This window comes from Ixodes scapularis, unplaced genomic scaffold (assembly GCF_016920785.2).
Source record: "Ixodes scapularis isolate PalLabHiFi unplaced genomic scaffold, ASM1692078v2 PGA_scaffold3__209_contigs__length_174095766, whole genome shotgun sequence".
Classification (NCBI taxonomy): Eukaryota; Metazoa; Arthropoda; class Arachnida; order Ixodida; family Ixodidae; genus Ixodes; species Ixodes scapularis.
Window position 1 is genome coordinate 130,564,439 of NW_024609868.1, and position 15,878 is coordinate 130,580,316.

Sequence of the window (15,878 nt, forward strand, 5' to 3'; positions counted from 1 at the left end):
ACATTGGCTGTCGTTTTGCTTGGGAATGAAGCCTGTGATCGAATCTCAGTTCCCGACAAACGCTGACTCATCCCTCGTTTCAATATATTCTCCGAGTACATGCCGAAACAATCGCGACAGACTGGAATAATTTGCGGAGCAGCTACTCGATGTCGCGCACTTTTTTTAAAGGGTCTATTACATTCGACTAAGCATCCTAAGCGGCACTCGACGTTTTCCGGTAAGCTTGAGCTTTGAAGCGCCAAGTTGCGAAACCTCTACTCCGGAGGGCGGTCGAGTCAATGTTTGGATAGAGTCTGAGAGGAGGGAGAGACGTACGATGACAAAAATAATAAGAATGGCGACCGCCGAGGTTGCATGACGTGAACATTGCCTGCAAGTTAGAAACACGATAAGAAAAGTGGGACGGAGAGGAGCGCTCATTTTATGCCTTCACGTGCAAGCACGGTGGTGCTCCACTTACTGGGCGCAAATATTCATCCGAAGCTTTCTGGTAGAGCTAATTTACAAATAATGAACGAGCGCCATCTAACACATGGGTATATTATCTTGAACTGGGACGTATAATTAGGGTTCCGTGTGTTTGGTATTTACCGGTAAACCCCGATAAGTATCCCCCTCAGCCGGTTTGATCAAAATCGGGATCAAACGAAAAAAGCCGAGGTGCGGCTGCTCTTGATTAAGAAGAGTATGAGTTTCAAGAATGAATATATGTAACTCCAGCTTTATTTTTTTGTTTACCGGAACACAACCCGCACTGCAATGCCCGCAGAGTTCATTGTCTGTTCAAGACCGCCCACTCATTATCTTGTTTCCTTCTCTTATCGGTACTGGGATGATTTCAAAGTAACCGGGACACCCGCATGGTACCTAAAAACAGAAAATTCCACACACGTATCGTATTAAAAAAAAAAAAGAAAACTTGATAAACTTGATCTTTTGGATTTGACACCAAAATTTACATCGAACAACACGAATCTGAGGGAAAAAAATTCCGAAAAAACAACCCCGACTTCGAAAATAAATAAACCCCGAAAGCACGGGACCCTACGTATAGGGCACCTTCGAAATCGCGAAGTAAGCAAATAAGAAATAGTGAACCTGTTGACTACCATTCATTTGAACTGATTACAGCCCAGTCTAACGAATTCTTTTGTATTAATATTTAGGAATTTTTTTCATGATCGCACCCAAACAGAAAAAGAAAGTACGTAGAGTTGTTCGGAAACCGATAACATTCGAAAAGCACCTTGTCGTCGACAGCTTTAACAGTGCGCGGATGGGTCATGCCTACTCAGCTCTCAATGTACCCTGCGTAGTAGGAAGGCCACGCAGCAATGTTCGGTTCAAAACCATGTTTGTATAAGCCTCGCAAAGAGAATGTTCAACATAGCAGTTTATATGCACACGCTTTCAAGCCACTCCAAGGTATAGAGGCGCTCTCACTGACGAGCGCCGCACTAGGCGTGTAGAAATGGGACACGTAACCACATGGGGGTCACGATACCTCACGGTTACGGCGACGGCGACGCCGCTCAAGCCGGAGACAGGCGCCTAAGAGCTGCACTCTAAAAAAAAGAACGTGTATTGCATTAAAACAGACATAAATATTGCCTATTTCTTGCGTCTACACCCTAAGCTGCCTTAATTTCGTTCGAAGTTCTGAAGGGGACACAAATCGGCGAGTTTATTGAAGCGCGCGAGTAGCGTCCTGAAGAAAACAAGACCGGCCTCCGCAAATTCAGGTAGAACAAAATTTTCCTCCACACCAAGACTCTGTTCCCAAAGAAGCCCTGATTTGGCCAAGAAACCAGGTGTGGAAACTGCGTAGAGACCAAATTCAGGGGGGAAGCGTCCGCGTGTGTGCAGTGCCGACAGCAGCGCCACCGCAGTCGTGTGACGTCCGAGGGTCGAGTTGATTTCTAAGCAGGGGTCTCCAAACTTTATTTCGCTAAGAGGCCGGATCGGGGATCTACTGCTGTTTCGAGTGCCGAGAAATATGTATAACGGAGAAAAAAAAACACTAACGAAATATTCTTAAATGTGCAATCTTTAAATAACAAAACTAAAAGTTAGAGTAAAAAGTAAAAAAAAAAAAAAAAAACAGAAGAACGTGGATGAATACGACTATTTTATGTTTAAGTTGTCATAGCCTCCTATATACTGCCAAAGGCGGACAGATCGCCACGAGAAGTGGCCGCCGAAATGGAAAAGGTGGAGCGGCAGGCAACGAATGACAGGAGCGCCACGTGAATGGCGCACCGTTGCGGCGAGACGCCGAAACACACTTTTCCCGAGCGAACAAGTGTGTTTTGGGTCCTCGCCACTGCAAAACCTGTGCGCTGATGTTCAGGTACATGAGAAATGGCTCTTTGATGCTCTGTGCTACCGGATCCTCGCACTCCAAATCTGCGACAGGGCACTCTATGGCTCCGTCGTCGAACTGCCAGGCTTTCTGAGTATAGAGGAGGCTATGGTTCAGTTTCAGTGTTAGTGAATACTATCACCGTCAGTTTGAGAAACGCAGGGATTGGCGAATCTCTAGCATCACATTATCGAATCAAATGGCGTCATGAGCTGATAAGAACCCGAAGGTCCAATCACGAAGCAAGAGGCGTGAGCGCACTATGCCATGTCCTGCCTTCTTTGAGCCCTTAGTGACTATATTTTCTGAACTGCTGAAAAGAATTAGCCAATTTATGTCAATCGAACCAACCTAACGTAAATCTGTCTCCAGTGTCACACAGTGCCAACTGGGAATAAATGAGAAAAAAAAAGGGGGACACAGTATGGTTATGGTAAGTTTTCTACGATCCAGGTGTGTAGTATCGCATTAGAATCTTAGATATAGATTTAGGTATCTGTGTCTCCATATCGAGATACATTCGAGAAATGTAGTTGTATCTCAGTTGTGAATCAGGTGCATCGATTGTATCGCGATACATGCCAGGCTCAGGGATCTCGATAGTTTTTTGTCCAAAATTGACTGGTGCCTGGGGTCCCAGAATTAAGAATTTTTAATTACCACAAAACATTCCCTATATATCAAGGGGGAGGGGGGGGGATCGTAAGATTGCCATAAAGAATGCACAGTCATAAAAAAAAAAAAGTGGTGCCGCTTGGAACACCATTTCCTGCATTCTCCTTGATGCTTGAGTAATTTAACAATAGGTCTATTTTGTAGATTAGTTATCAATTGGCCCCATTTTAAAGATCAGTTCACCTCTCCAGGTAGATAATAAACATTTCTCAGAGATTTGCCGCTGTACGACCGGCATCGCACAGCGGAAAAAGAGGATGGCTGGCACCGCCCTCTTTTTCGTCGTTCCATGAGCTTGCGTGCCTAGTTTCCTTTCCTACTGCTCTCCGGGGTGGCGGTCCCGTCGCGCGTGTCTAGTTTCCTCCGGCTCTTCAGGGCGGATGTGTGTCGTGTGCTAAACAGCTTCGCTGTTCACCCACCTTCACAAAGTGCAATGGCTCATGATTTTTTTCATTGTTGCCAGTACAGACTTTAAGTTTGGAAAGCAGGGTAAGTGCCAAAGTTGCAAAATCAATAACAATTAATACAAAATTATTTTGACTTGACATTTTGGTTACTAATACAGCGATGTTTTGTGTCTCTTTTGCCAAATTTCAGTCAAATGGGGTACTATAAAGAAAACGTCGGAGTACCCCTTTTATGCGACACACCCTCGTATTCCAAGTTACCGGCCAAACTGAAAGTCACTTTGGTCCAAATAGGAAATGAAGAGAAATAGGGCTCATTTTGGGCAGATCACGTCACGTCTTCTACGACTTCGAAGACGGTGAGTATTCGCCCTTAACCAAATCAGGAGAAACCCATGTGAGGGCGGAAATCTTTCAGTACCTTGACGACCCCCCAGGAAAGTTGTCTCAATGCTCCAGGAGTTCCCTTCCATGAAGGCGGTATTCATTCGTTTCGGCGGCGGTAGAGATGCTTTTCTCTTTCGCTAGTCTTGTACTGCAGTCAAATAGTCCCTGCGTTGATGATGAGTAGCTTTTTGAAAACCTACTCATGCTTCAGTGTAGTTAGTTTACTTTCGGAATTTTCAAATTTGTTTTCTGGTCTAATTAACATGTGTATCGCTTGATAATTCGCACATTCCTATTTCGATCCATATTTAATATTTGCGATACATATGACGTTGTTTGAAATGCAGCGCATTATTATATATGCTTGTTCACCGACCTCGAACGGAAAAATGAAAGAAGCATTTCGGTATGCATTTTTTTTTTTGTATTCCAGGATACTTTTTTTTATCGTGTTCGCAACGTTATCTTTGGAATACCCCATTACATAAATTACAAATTTATTTCAGTCTCTCTATTTAGCTATTATACTACACGCATCTCAGTATTTGAATTCCGGGATACTTTTTTTTGCCCAGCCCGGCTACAAGCGATCATCTGCTTACTATGACACATTTTCGCCACTTAAAGCGATCATTCTTTCGCTATCAAAACGGATTTGATTGTTTTCATCGTGAGGTAGATAAAGGTTTTCAGCTAATCTCGAGCTCCCTGGCTAACAATGGTTTCAATATGTGCAGCAACAGCGCAAAGGGACCAGGGCAACAGAGGACACACGCAAAACGACAAATAAATCCGCTGACGTAGTACTCATCTATGTTAAAATGGCACTGCTTGTCGCGAAGAAGTGGAAAATGACTTGAGACGAGTTACAAGTCAGCACCCTAATTTGCCTTTCTGTGTGCCTCCTCAGTTCTACAAGGGGGGATCGGTGGACAGCGTTTTAATGCGCTGCATCTGGTAGCGCGTGGAGAGAAAGCTTACGCTGCAGAACCCAGGGTTCCTGGGTTCAATACCTTGCCGCTTTCGATCTGGATGAACATCGTACCAGCGTGCGGTCGTGTATCACTACTGCGTGCTGCGCGTTAAAGAAAGACCCCAGGCATAGCCTCCTATATACTGACAAAGCACGGCAGACCGCCACTAGAAGTGGCCGCCGAAATAGAAAAGGTGGAGCGGCACACAACGGATGAGAAGAGAGTCACGTGAATGGCGCCCCACCGCGGCGAGATGCCGAAACACATTTCTCCCGAGCGAACAAGTGTGTTTCGAAATCTCGCCGCTGCAAAAGCTGCGCGCTGACGTCTAGGTTCCCCCCGGAATGGCTCTTTGATGCTCTGTGCTACCAGATCCTAGTGCTCCAAATTTGTGACCGGTCACTCTATGGCTCCGTTGTCGAACCGCCAGGCTTTGCGAGTATAGAGGAGGCTATGCCCTTGGCAAGCAGTGGAACTGCGCGGGCTAAATCTTTCATTTGCAGCGAAGACACTATAGACGCTCGCCGGGGCTGACAACTTCTCGACGTCCAAAGAAACACACAGCACAGTCAGCTCTGTTGACCGGGTCCTTTTTCGTTGTTGTTGCCTATAATAATTCACAAACTCGTCCAAACCTTCGGCTTCGCAATATACATTTTAATTTAGTTTTTTTTCTTTCGGAGGCGTACAACTTGATCCAACAGAACAGCTTCTGTTCGTTAAAGAGCAGTAGGTGATACAGGGTACGTTATTCGGAAACGAGCTAGTATGCACGCTTGTGTCGGTATCTAGAACAAAAGGTGCGTCAGTTTACGAACCTAGACCCCAGACGAAAGCCCCTCTCTCGGGACGTTGTTTCCCTCGGGCGTGCAACGCATAGCGGTCTCCCGGCAATATCGGGTTCCCAGCTCAGGTAGATAAGGGCTATATAACCGCCCGATAACGCCCGTACCAATACAACTCGCGCACGCAGTCCAGCAGGCGGTGGGCCCGTGAAACTTGCCAAGTAAGTCAGGATCTACGAGAATGCCCGAACAGAATACTTACTGAAGTTTGCTGTTTCGCAGCTTAAGGGTTTGCTCAAAGGTATTTGTACTTTTTGGTAAACATTTTGCGCAGATTGGGCGATGTAACTCCGAGCTTATTCTACTAGAAAAATAATTGATGTTATGCAAATCGAATTTATTTTAAGGGGTATTATGAACAAAGAGCAGCAGCAAGCGCTGCATAAATCTATATACGATTACAGTAGATTAAGAACTTTGTGGTTAATTTTTGCTTCATCACCATCTCGTAGCACACGATCTTGAAAATATATTGTGCCGACTTAAAGCTTATGGATAAGCTTTACCGCAATTCACCTAAAGTCAAAATTCTTTAAACTCCGTCTTCCACACACAACAAAGTTTTTTTATTTAATATTTGTGTCGCTTATAGTAGCATATTTTAGAGTTAAAATTAAACAAAGAACGGCCAGGACCTGGCCACCGGACGTCCTGGAGAAGCTCGTAGTGCTGAATCAACGCATGCTCACCCAATGATCAGCACTAAGCACCTTTTGTACAATCTTAAACTATGACCTTGATCGTTGCAATGAAATTGACACGCGTAACACTTTTGGCTTTACAATAATAACAGTGTAAAAATTTTAAATATCTTCAATATTTATATATTTATATCTTTATATTTTGTACCCCGATAATAGCTTATAGAATCCTTTCCTAAATATTCTTTGCGAAAAAGGGTCCCTGAGATTATCACGGTTTATGAACGAATAAATTACAGATAATGTGTATCTAATTATCAGGTGTTAAAATAAACAATTACTTTGCTCGTTTTCACTTTAAGAAGAGTAGTAAAAATGTCCGGCGCCTCGTTGACATTACTAATTTTCTCCTTTATGTATAAAATTGAAAAAAAAAATATATACATGTAGGTGCATCTTACATTAGATATATGATATCTTATCTAGACTTACGCGTTTCAAACGCCAAAAGCATCGCTTCCTCTTCTGAGAGAGCGAAATTGACACAGGGCACAAACAACGAAAATGAATTGGAAGGGTGCTCACAAGACAAGCACTTGTCCGGTATACACCCTTAAACGTCGTCTTCGTATTCTGTGTGCTACGTCGTTTCTTCTAAGTAAGATCCAGCTATCCCACACCCCACCCTAATTCTTTTGACAACCAAATCTCGTTAGATTTTCTTCGCGCAGCGTGCGAGCAATGCGCAAAACTTTATCTTTTCTTAGTTGAAAACGAGTATAAGAAGTGTCCGTAGAAAGTTATTCAATAATTTTTATCTTTACGTTATTGCCGGAACAAATTTAAGGGTATAGTTAACCGCGTGCCTTGTTTAATTTCGAACTTCTGTTGATAATGTCTACAACATCTACTTCTAGAGTCGTTAAGTAGAATAAAATTTTACGAGTACTTTGACGAACTGACGATGTGCATCCAGCAAAGGAGTGAGACTAATTGTGATCTCCGTGTTTGTCTTCACGCCAGGAAAATTTCCAGCGACACTTTTTTTTTCTCTCATTAAGCTTTCATCAAAATGCGGGCACCTTAATTTTACCTTTATGGCTGGGGATACGTAGGCTGTTATTTTGCTTCGAAACACCGTTTTGTTTGTCCATGTTGTGGACGTATAGACATTCCTTTCTTCATTCATTTATTTCACCTTAAAGGCCCAGTTATTGCATTACGTAAGGGGGCAGTTAAATACCATAAAACAGAAAAAACGCACTCGCTTGATACGATACGTACGTTCTAATATTGTTGGGCAGGTACTTAACCATTGGCAACTTTTTTGTTAAGTGAAATTTTCTGCGCTTCATATATATCCCTTCGCTAGAGAAAGGAAAACCTACGAAAGTGGACTGCGTACACCGTTAGCACAATCACGACGTGTTGGCTTTTTCACGTTTTACTAAATAAGGTTTTTTTTGTCGGTACCAATTTTTATCACTTAGGTTTGTGCTCTAAATAAGCAATTTCCACCACACTAGTAATTCTGGTGACTTCCGTTCACTTCTAAAGGTATGTCCGAAAGAAACCGACAATGTGTTGTTGTCACTAACAGTGTCGCTCTATGTACAGCGCTCCGCAAACTTAACTCCGCCACTGAGTTCCGAAACATCGAGCTTGTGTCGGCTACTTATTGTTAAATTTGTCACCAAAACGTTCGGGATACCTTCTCAGGATTGGATAGAAATCGGGAACCCAGACATTCTTCAGATAGTTCAATCGGACCCCGCAGGGATTGTCAGGAACGGAAAACGCCGTGGCAGCGTAACGTTTGAGGCGCACTGCACGTGCCTTTTGAGAGGAACAGTGGTTCAGAAAAGCTAATACAAACTTAAATAACGTGGTTGTTTAATGAAAATCATTTCATGTTTAGGCCCTTGAATACGCGACGAAGCTGGCTATATTTCTAGTCTGGAGAAGTGTCACCCTCTGTGTGGAATTGGTTTCATATATTTATATATGAACACGTTTATTTCGTTTTAAGCAATTGGCAATTACTTATGGCTGAAGGTATGCCAGGTTATGCCTAGAATAGGCTCGAGTATTCTAGACGACGCTGGCTACATTCTAAAAAATATGGAACGTCTACTTTCCGGCAAGTTATGTGGGGAGGCCAATCGCTGCAGTAAATTGAGATTAGCTTGGCGAAAGACGAAACTGAACGCAAGTTTACACCCAAGAAGAGCCCGGGCTGCGGCGCTGGGCTTAGAGAGACGTGAATTCTAATGCAACTGTGCAGAGGGTTTCTTTTTCTTCTACTCATAATTTCAGCATGGTCATTTCGTTAGATCTCAGTGATCGACTCTCTCAGGTTACTTGCGGGAAAGTCGATGCTCCATATTTATTGGAGTGTAGGTTTGCCTAGGCTGTGATAGGTTAACTTGCTCTAGACAGTGCAAGCCTACTGACTATGGTTCCAACTGCTAACCTTTAGTACAAAAGGGTAGAAAGCGCGGGTTGGGTTATGCGAAACTCGGTCCCGTCTGAATGCATACTTTTACCTCCGGCATCTACGCCCTTTCGTGAGCAACTATTTTTGATAACAATATCTATAGTCAGAAGGTTGTTTCAGTGAATATGGGAGTCTAAGAAGTGGTACTTTTCTGCATAATTGTTTCTTTGCCTGACCATGGCAACGAACATCTTTAAGGTTCCTCTAAGAGTAAATTTGTTGAGTAATTCAAACAGAAATAAAGACTAGAATTCAGATTTGCATAAAACCAATTGTTAATTAAAATGAAATGTTTAATATCAATTATATAGGTAGACCTAAAACTACCGCGATTTGTGTTGTGGTGTTAGCTTACATTGTTTTCTTAAATAATTTCGCGCTTTTTTGCATGTGGCGAAAAAATACAGACATATTGAGCTCTTTGTTGGTTCGCCTCGAATTGTTTTCTGAAATTTCGAGTGGATGTGCTCAAAATACCGTATCAGCAATAAGCACTCCGGCATGAAAAAAAAAAAAAATCCGCGTCTTGTTGTCTGTTTAAAAACAACCTCGATATTTTATCAGGAGACCGCGCTCGTATCTCGTGACAAAAATGAGAAGTATAAAAATTATTTTAGGAATTTTTCCAACGTTTTCTAACGACTAGTCAATGTCAGCTGAACAAACACGGGGCGAGACTTATGTTCACGTTTCTTGCTTTCTCACTGGTGCTTCGACGTTCTTATCGGCCGATCCCGGAATTTCATTGGCTCCGGCGTGTCGATAAGACATTCGGAACTCTCCCCGTCCTTCGTTTCCTATCGGATGTCGGTGACTGTAGGAGTGTGTCTGAGTCACTTTAAGGGTTTTTTTGTACCCCCGTCTTTAGTCTAAAAATAATTTCCGATGCACTACAAGGGATGGTAGTCGAAGCACGGAGAAAGTAAAGAGTGTGTTAAGAACTTAAAGCGAAACTCATGGCGTCGTTTATGTCCTTTCATGCTAGAAGCCTGCAAAAGTACCTAACTCTCGCTTCGAGACTTCCGTGAGAAACTTTTGAAATTTATGGGAATGCGTTGCTCGTGTCTTGGCTTCGTCTCAGCATAACTTGGCCAACGGCGAAAGCTACGGGACCTGCGATCCCACCAGAGTGTCGGAGCGGCACATGTTACAACGTACCGTTGGATTGTTCTCCTGTAGAGAGCTGTCACCTGCCTTGCTCCTGTGCTTTGATTGGCCCGAATGAGCCGTTGCGTTTTCTCTTTGTGAAGTCTTGCTAACGCATATCACAGTATAGTTCAATGTATGTCTCACCGTACTTGGGGATATTATCAATTATATGATGGAGATCAAGATCTGGCGTTGCAGTTTGGCGGCGTCTCAGAGCACGTGCATGCTCTGGCCAGTCAGATAACGAGACGACGCACATAATCATGCTTGGCGCAAACTCAGGCCTGGCTTCTTGTTTGAACTATTGGAGTTCCTACAGCACCTCGTGTTATTGTACTTCGTCTTGGTCTTTGTTGTTTTCTGACCTTCATACTTCTTTGAACAACGGATTAACTTCTTTTTTGTTATAGTGCGAGTTCAAAACTAAATACCGAGTATATGCGAAGCGGACTATTTAAAAGGACGATCTGGATGGCTTTATATAATTCAAACCGTTGATAAGTGGGAAATTACTTACACCGAGTGCCAGATAACGAGTATAACGTATTTGATCGAGTAAGAGCCGCTCTTGTTATGAACAAGACCCTTGAATCTACTTGCATGCAAAACACAAAAACAACCAATCATCGTAATTTGTAAAAAGAAACAGAAAAAAAAAAACTGTTAATAACGAGGTTGACAGCACGATTCTTCGTAAAATCGCCATCTGAGCAGATAGCATTTTCGCGTGAAGACGTTATCTTTGCACGCAAATTGCTGTCCTTTTTCTGCCGATCGTGGTGATTCCCTATCCCCATGCTCAGAAAGCAGGCCCACAGAATTTGTTCATAAGCAGTGCGGCTATTACTCGAGCCAATATGGTATCAATTTAAAATAAATACTTTTTTTACGTATTTCTTCTGAAGTCATTTGGGAAGTGAATACTTTATACGAATTCGATTAACCACTTCCAAATGGTTGCCGTAAAAATAGTTCACAGAAAATATAAAAGTAGGCAAAAATAATAAAATTAAAAAATTGGGATAAGGTTGCGCAGATATCAATATAACCCGTTTTCTAAAATGCATTATGGATCTCAAATTAAAAGAAGAAGTAGACATCCGTAGATTCTGAGCAACAAGACAATGCGTACTCACTATCACCAACAGATATCAGTTGAAGGAGCTCTGGGAGCACAATTACTTAGACCAAAGTTTGCTTTTTGGCTTTAGAAAGCTTAAAAATACCACAAGTCAAAGCAGAGCGAAACCTGACCTTCTTTGACCATAGTCTGTGTATCTTTGCTTTCAATCACCACAGAAGTACCAAAGTTAGGTTTATTTGCTGGTAGATCGATTCTCATCTGTCACCCTTGGGCTTAAATCGCCGAACAAGTGCCAGAGTGTGGCTTCAAGTCTTGTAGTTGGGTTTTTATGTCCCAACTTTGGGCATAAATTGCCAAACAAGTGCAAGATTTATGCTTTTCTGTTGGTTCTTCGCTTCATATGTGGCTTCTTTGTCAAGTTTTACACTTCGGAAATTACGTGACGTGTGAATGAAAGGCCATAAAAACACCAAAAAAAAGTCAAATTTGGGGGTTTTACATGCCAAACCTGCGACGGGCGTCTGACATGCCCCAGCGGAGGACTGAGGATTAATTTCGACCTCCTGGGGAACTTTTGACGTGCAACCGAAAGCTCGGTTAACCGGCGCCTCCTCCGCAATAAGCCTCCGTCATATTGCGGGCACCTCGGTCGGGATTCGAACCCTCCACCTGGGGATCCGTAGGCCGGCGCTCTTGCCTCGGAGCCACCGAGGCGGCCCATAGAAGAGCAAAGGAAAGTAGTCTGGAGCTAATTATAACGCCTTGTAGCAATATAATATTATGCAAAAGTCAGGCTCCTAAGATTGCAACGCTTGTGTCACGCGTGTGACCTGGGCATTTTATAATTTTGTTATGAGAAGACAGCATATTCATTGGCAAAATGTAAAAAATAAATGAACGTATTTTTATTAAAAATTAGCTTGTATTCAGACTCAATATAGCAGAATCCGAATCATGACATCACATATCGCTTACGAGATATTGTTTAAATTATTATGCATTTAACGCGGAATGACTTTTGGAATTGATAGATGCAGGTAATTTTCCACTTGAGACACAAAAAAAAATAGCTCTCTTTCCCGCTTCAACGAAAGAAGCTAAATGCACTAAAAACAAACATGTGATATTCAAAAACATGTAGTTAGAAAAAACCTTTTCAGTGTGAACATTTTGCATTTTAATCGAAGCAAGATATGACCTAAAAAATACGGGCGCATGAAATAAAACGCACTATCCTACACTGCGTTTAAAATCATAAAAATGGTATTTTATAACAATCAGTACTCAAAAAAAAAAAAAACCAGATAGAGTATCATAAAAACTGGTGACTTATCAACACAATTGTTTTTAATTCATAGTGCTAACACTAAATGGGGAAGTATTACGTGATTCCACCTTAAGAATGTTAAACCAGTGGTTTGTTTGACGCCATACCTTCTTTTGCGCAGGCATGTCGGCTGGAAATGGGACCCAGGAGACTGTGACGACTCACGTAGACAAGGTAAGAATGTTCGCCACCTATCATAGCAAATTAGCGAGAACATGGCGATTCTAGGACATCTTAGTTTTATTGAGATGGTTAAAAAGGTACTGTCGGGAGCAAAAGTTTGCGGGGCACGGCAGCGCGTGCCGAAATGCATCACCGCGCCGTGCAACGGCGCGTCGCCGCATTAAAAAGCCGCGCTTTGCGCATGCGCGCACTTCACGCAGGCAGACATGTCTCTTTCGCTCGTCTCTGTGCGACGCATTCCTGATAACCGGAGTCGGCGACAGGTGCGCAAGTTGCCGTTTCGCTGGCTGCCATGCCTTGCGTCCTCTTCAGCTGCCTCAGCAGCCACGCTGGGTGACGAAGCGCCTGGTTTCCCCACCCCGCGTGCTCCGTTACAAATCGCGGCGGCCGAGGCGGCTGAAGCAGACGCGCAGCATGACAGCCAGCGAAGCGCTAACGCGACCGACTTTTCTTATCAGGAGTTCGTCGGAAAGAAACGAGCGAAAGTGACATGATGGCGACCACGAATGGCGCGCATGCGGAAGGGCGACTCCTGAATGTGGCGGCGCGTCGTCGGACGGCGCGGCGATGCATTTCGGCACGCGCTACCGTGCCGCCCAAACTTTTCCTCCCGGCTGTACATAACATCCACCAAGCGAAGGCGCACTGAAAGAATCACTATACTTAAAACGCAAAGAAAATTTTAATATCCATTTACGTTAAAAAAAATTGTGCTTAAATAAAATTAATGTTCGAAAGAAATTGGAGTAAACCGCTGTGCCCAACGGGGGAATTTCGCTAACACACTTAGTCTCTAAATTGTGCTGTTCCTGTCATTATAGAGCGCGGGAAGCTAAAAAGCCTCAATTGGCCCTTTTTGCTGTAGATGAAAAATTTAACCTGGGTAGTGCAACTACTAACCTGGCGTCTTTAGCGTACACCACGCAGTAGAGATGTACGACTGAATTTGTGCAATAAGTTTGTAGCTTTAACGCCGTCTGATGTGGGCTTTACTTCTACCTTAAAAGCCTGTACTTAGCTTCACCTTAGTATTGAACTAATTTTTCACCACCCTTCCAGCCGATATGGCCAGTCAAGCAGCGCCAAAGCGCAACGCCGTTGCGTTCGCAAAGTTTCTTGCGTATGTTATCAGTGACGAAACCAACCATACTCGGTGAATTAGTTGTGGCATCGCTTTTTTAGTATGCGTGTTCGTGTTTGTATGTTTTAGTCTCTGACTACTGTGGCTTACGATGAAAGGAAGGAGAGTTCACTGATTAATTTCTGCGTTTTTTTTCAGTAATAAGTATAATAAAATAAAAGGCTGCCTCTAACCAGAGTCATGGTTACCATAGAGTTGTGACAGAAAAAGATGCTTCGCCCTAGAGCTCGAATAAAATCAGACGTTCACTCTACTCTGCTCGAAAAGGAGAGCATGCTGGTAAGGGTAATATAATTAATGAAAAGCACACAAAATGCTAAGGAAATCGTCTTGTCCTTCTGTGTGTTTTATGTTCTTCTCATTTACAAACAAATAGCAGGAGAATGATGCTTCGAAAGCATCATTCTCCTGCTATCTGTGAGCAGAGTGACAAGTTAAAAACATTGATAAAGCTAGCCAAGGAAACCTATTTTACAAAGTCATTGCCAGAATTCATTTCATCCTCCCCTGAAAAGTTTTGGCGTTAGCTTACTCCGTCACGGACTAAGATAAGTCAGTTACGTGTTAATAACAACGTTGTGCACGACAGGGCCATAATGTCGTCTCAATGCAATCACTATTTTCAGTCATTGTTTACAATAGATTCAACTGAATTCAGCAGCATTCCCAACGATGAAGGCCCTAATGTGAGTGGTTTTGTATCGGAACAAGGTATCGTATCCTTATTGTTATCAATTAATACTAGGAAATTGCCAGGACCAGATACTGTTCCAAATGAATTTCTAAGAAGATACGCTGAATGGGTGCGAAATACTTAACAATTATATTCTTCATTTCACTCCGAGACTCTGTTTTACCGGACGATTGGTTATTAGCAAGAGTTTTGCCCGTGAAAAAGAGTGGGAAGGGTGATTCAGTTGATAATTATCGCCCCATTTCTTTGACCTGTACGTCATGTAAGCTACTAGAGCACATTGTGAATAAACAGCTAGTTTCTTTTATGGAGAATAAGGGCATCCTAAGTTCCAATCAGCATGGTTTTCGGAAAGGGTATTCAACAACAACCCAACTACTTGAATGCTATCATGAGATTTCCGGTTATGTTAATAATCGCCTGCAAGTGGATGCCATTTTTATAGATCTGTCTAAAGCGTTCGATCGAGTACCACATTTTAAACTAATTAATGTTTTAATTAACTACGGTGTTCCTTCATTGATTATAAGATGGATTAGCGCATATCTCAGAAATCGCCGGCAGTTCGTCGATGTAAATGGCACCTTTTCGGAATTGTTGGACGTGTACTCAGGGGTTCCACAGGGCCCCGTGTTGGGTCCCTTGCTTTTCTTAATTTATGTTAACAGTGTGTGTTCTATCTGTAGTAACGGGCGCGTGAAAGTAAGAATGTTTGCCGATGATTGTATTATATATGCTCCCATTTCGTCAGTTAACGATCAGATAGAAGTAAATGATATTTTATATCGCATCTCGTCATGGTGTAGTGAAAAGAATATGATAATAAACACCCAGAAAACTCAATACATGCACTTCACGAATAAAAAAAAAATATATTTTACTTTGACTACGAGCTTGATTATGTCAGGCTTACTAAAGTTGACAGCTATAACTACTTGGGTGTGGTTATTACTAGCGATCTGAAATGGAACAAACATGTGGATTATGTAACAAAAAAGGCAACTAAAAAACTTTGGTATTTACGAAGGAAGTTGTATAGGACACCTCCCTCGGTTAAGCTTGTTGCCTACAAAGCTCTTGTAAGACCAACACTGGAGTATGCTTCCGAGGTGTGGGATCCCTTGCAGGCCACGCTTTCTAATGAGCTTGAAAAGGTTCAGTCACTTGCGGTGCGTACGATATTTTCTGATTTCAGGACTACGACGTCTGTGACGGAGCTAAAAAAGCAGGCAGACATGCAGCCCTCGAAAAAAAGGAGAATATGTCAACGCCTGAAATTATTTTTTCAAATTTATAATCACCTTCTCAAAATCGACAGCTCTAAATATGTAACACCCAAAAGCCACCGTTCAGAGCGCTTACATCACCCGAAAGTGCTCGAACCCATTCACGCCCGTATAAATATATTTAAACAATCATTTTTGTGCAGGCTATAGATTCTTGGAATAAACTTCCAGGTGCTGTTGTTGCTCTCGAGTCGATTTCTGATTTCGAGAAAGCTCTACGTGT

The 15,878-nt window shown here is 42.7% G+C and overlaps 1 protein-coding gene across 3 annotated transcripts in view; it reads left to right on the forward strand.

Moving 5' to 3' along the window:
- Positions 1-15,878, forward strand: part of LOC8052374 (Golgi-associated plant pathogenesis-related protein 1) — a 119,763-nt gene that overhangs the window by 101,324 nt on the left and 2,561 nt on the right. Inside the window, exons 1-2 of one of the 3 annotated variants that reach the window (XM_029983479.4) lie at positions 5,759-5,814; positions 12,473-12,525. In XM_029983479.4, the coding sequence (XP_029839339.1) occupies positions 12,475-12,525 (51 nt within the window). In that variant the 5' untranslated portion in view covers positions 5,759-5,814; positions 12,473-12,474. Of the gene's footprint in view, positions 1-5,758; positions 5,895-12,472; positions 12,526-15,878 lie in introns of those variants that run through there. The other 2 variants (XM_029983480.3, XM_029983478.4) reach the window with 2 other exon arrangements.